The sequence below is a fragment of the Austrofundulus limnaeus genome, unplaced genomic scaffold (assembly GCF_001266775.1).
Source record: "Austrofundulus limnaeus strain Quisiro unplaced genomic scaffold, Austrofundulus_limnaeus-1.0 Scaffold105, whole genome shotgun sequence".
NCBI classification, from domain to species: domain Eukaryota; kingdom Metazoa; phylum Chordata; class Actinopteri; order Cyprinodontiformes; family Rivulidae; genus Austrofundulus; species Austrofundulus limnaeus.
Window position 1 is genome coordinate 352203 of NW_013952507.1, and position 2619 is coordinate 354821.

General features: G+C 41.6%; 1 protein-coding gene across 2 annotated transcripts in view; it reads left to right on the top strand.

Moving 5' to 3' along the window:
• The window catches only part of LOC106521240 (uncharacterized), a 15471-nt gene extending 13097 nt beyond the window's left edge, over positions 1-2374 (top strand). For both annotated transcript variants that reach the window (XM_014013721.1, XM_014013722.1), the window contains exon 5: positions 97-2374. In XM_014013721.1, the coding sequence (XP_013869175.1) occupies positions 97-643 (547 nt within the window). In that variant the 3' untranslated portion in view covers positions 644-2374. The remainder of the gene's footprint in view (positions 1-96) is intronic.
• Positions 2375-2619: the final 245 nt, after the last annotated feature.

Genomic DNA, 2619 nt, shown 5'->3' on the forward strand with positions numbered 1-2619 from the left:
ACACACAGTATATAATACATACGGAATAATTTGTTGTCTCTGTCATTCACACATATTGGACAGTATCTTAGTTTTTGTTTCTCTGTGTTTTTCCAGGGACTCAGATTCTGAGAGTTCTGATTCTGGGCCCGTGGACGTGTCAGTTCTGGGTTGCGGCTCCGTGGCAGGGGACAGCGACTGGGACTCAGACCTGTCCGACTCCGATCCCAATCGCTCCACCAGAGTCTCGGCTGCCGGCAGCAGATCTGCGCGGCCGAGGCGGCTCCCCGTTGAGCCCGACTGGGACGTGTACGGAGGGACCACCGAGCCCGACGCGATGAGCGAGCTCTTCACGGAGCAAGAAGAACTCGACGACAGCGATTCAGGGAACGTTACCACCAGCACGGCAGCAGCGTCAGACGTTCCCACGGAAACTCAAACTGCGATGGCAGAGGCGGCGGTGGTGGCGCCCGAGCAGCAGTCGGCCACGAAGAAGGTCACGTGGCAGTTCAAACCAGCCCAGAGGTCCGTTTGCACCGGGAGCAGAAAGGAAAAGGAGAGGGAGTTTTCTAGATTCACAGAAATGGGAGGCGACGCATATAGACCCTCRCCTTCARCTTCATCTTCTTCATCATCCTCGCCGTCATCGTCGTCATCTGGTTGAACACTGAAAGAAAAAAGCAGTTTGGCTCGGTGGGGAGAAGAGATTCCAATTCTGGAACTGAAGTGCCAAAAGGTAGAGAACATCGAACAATCAGAAAAAAAATTTTCTGTAAATTTTTAATTTTGCATTTAGCTGCTGCCTTCTTCAGCCTTGTAAAAGCTGCATAAAAGTTGTTGCATTTTATGAGATTAGCCAACATATCYCATTTAATCTCTATAAGTTCAAGGGTGAGACGCGTTTTATAACAGAGTGAGCTCGCTATTAGATTTACTTTCATTTATTCTCTAGATAATTAATATGAAATGTTTCTTTGGCTTTTAATTCTGCTGGATGGACTGAACAGGGTATACATGTCACAAACAGTATCAGCCAGTGTTTCTTGTTTTTTTAAACATCATATTGGATTCAGTTACAGTAATATCAGAAAATAATGTATACTGGTTTCTTTAATTTGTTAAATAATAACACTTTCCCCATAAAAAACAAAAAGAAACGCATCATTCAGATAGGTTTACTGTGTACAATGTAATTTATCCAACTTTACAGTGTTTAATAACACATTTTAATCTTTGAGATGAATATATATATATAGATATGTGATGAATGTGCAAAGAGGAACAAATGACGAAAGGGTTAAACTAAATGTTTTATTTATCAACTAAATTGTGAATGTAAAAATTGAGCAATATGCTTAGAGATTTATGCTATATTCTATGTTTCATTTGTAGAAAATGCTTTTATGTGAAATACGGRTGTATTTAATTTATTTTATGCAGCCAGTTACTGATTGTAGAGGCTGTTTTATGCACATTTAGAGGTTTTATGTGTAACATTTTTAGACATCAATTGAGCCTAAGCTGGATTCATAAATTGGCCGTTAACTGAGAGATRGTGCCTGAGATGGCTGACAGTCCAGTTTCTCAATTTATGTTTGCATTTTTTGCTGTTATTCTGATTTTATGATGTGTTAAAAAGCTCAGTGCACTCCTAATGAGGAAAAGGTGGAGCTCTCAGTTTATTTTCCCCGTTTATGTTCCAGTCCTCATCTATAATCATGTGATATGGACCATGACCAAAAGAATGAGGTCATAGAAACAGGAAGTGAAAATGGGCTTCCTCCGTAAGGTGGCTGGGCTCAGTCGTTGACATGCGGTCACGTGATGGTTCAACGTTTATTATTGCACACATCTTTCATAGCCTGAGACACACTGCAGAAGTCCTGGGAAACCCCTCCTGCTGCGCTAAACATGGGGTTTCTTAATGCTGGAGTCCACACTGCACAAAAAAACCCCTCAGATATCCAACTTTAATTTGTTCGCAGATCTGTCCCGATTAAAGCGTCAGAGTTTTTGGCTGCGTTATCTTCGTCCATGAATCTTTGGCCATTTCACTATCTTTATAAATGTCTGCTTTCGTCTACAACAGTCGGATTCTGGAAACGAGTAGCAAAATGCAGCATCCGATCGCTTTCATCATTGACAAACACGCCCTCAACTTTYTGACCAAACACACAGTAAACACGATGTTGCAAAACCACCAGAGCCCAGAGCCTTCAGGATGGATCTCATCCACGACCAGAGCTCTGCTGCAGCCGAGCTTTTTAAATACCTCGTGGGCAAACCTCAAAGTCCCTCGACTCACTTTTGTTGAGATTAAGAAGTAGGGATGCACCGATATGAAAATTTCAGCCAATATCGATATCTGATATAATTATTGCTGTTATGGCCGATAACTGATATTTACCGACATTACACGAACACACAAATTATARTATACACATACGCACAAACACACTTGGGTCTTTTTTTGATACCGTAAATAAACGACCATGACATGGCTCTACTTCAGTTATTCCTGGCTGCACAGCATCAATATCACTATCCTGATCAAACAAATGCTGCTCAACCAACCATCTCCCCTCCCAAAACAGAAAATAAAGCTAAAAAGGTAGAAAATCAATATTGAACGTTAATATT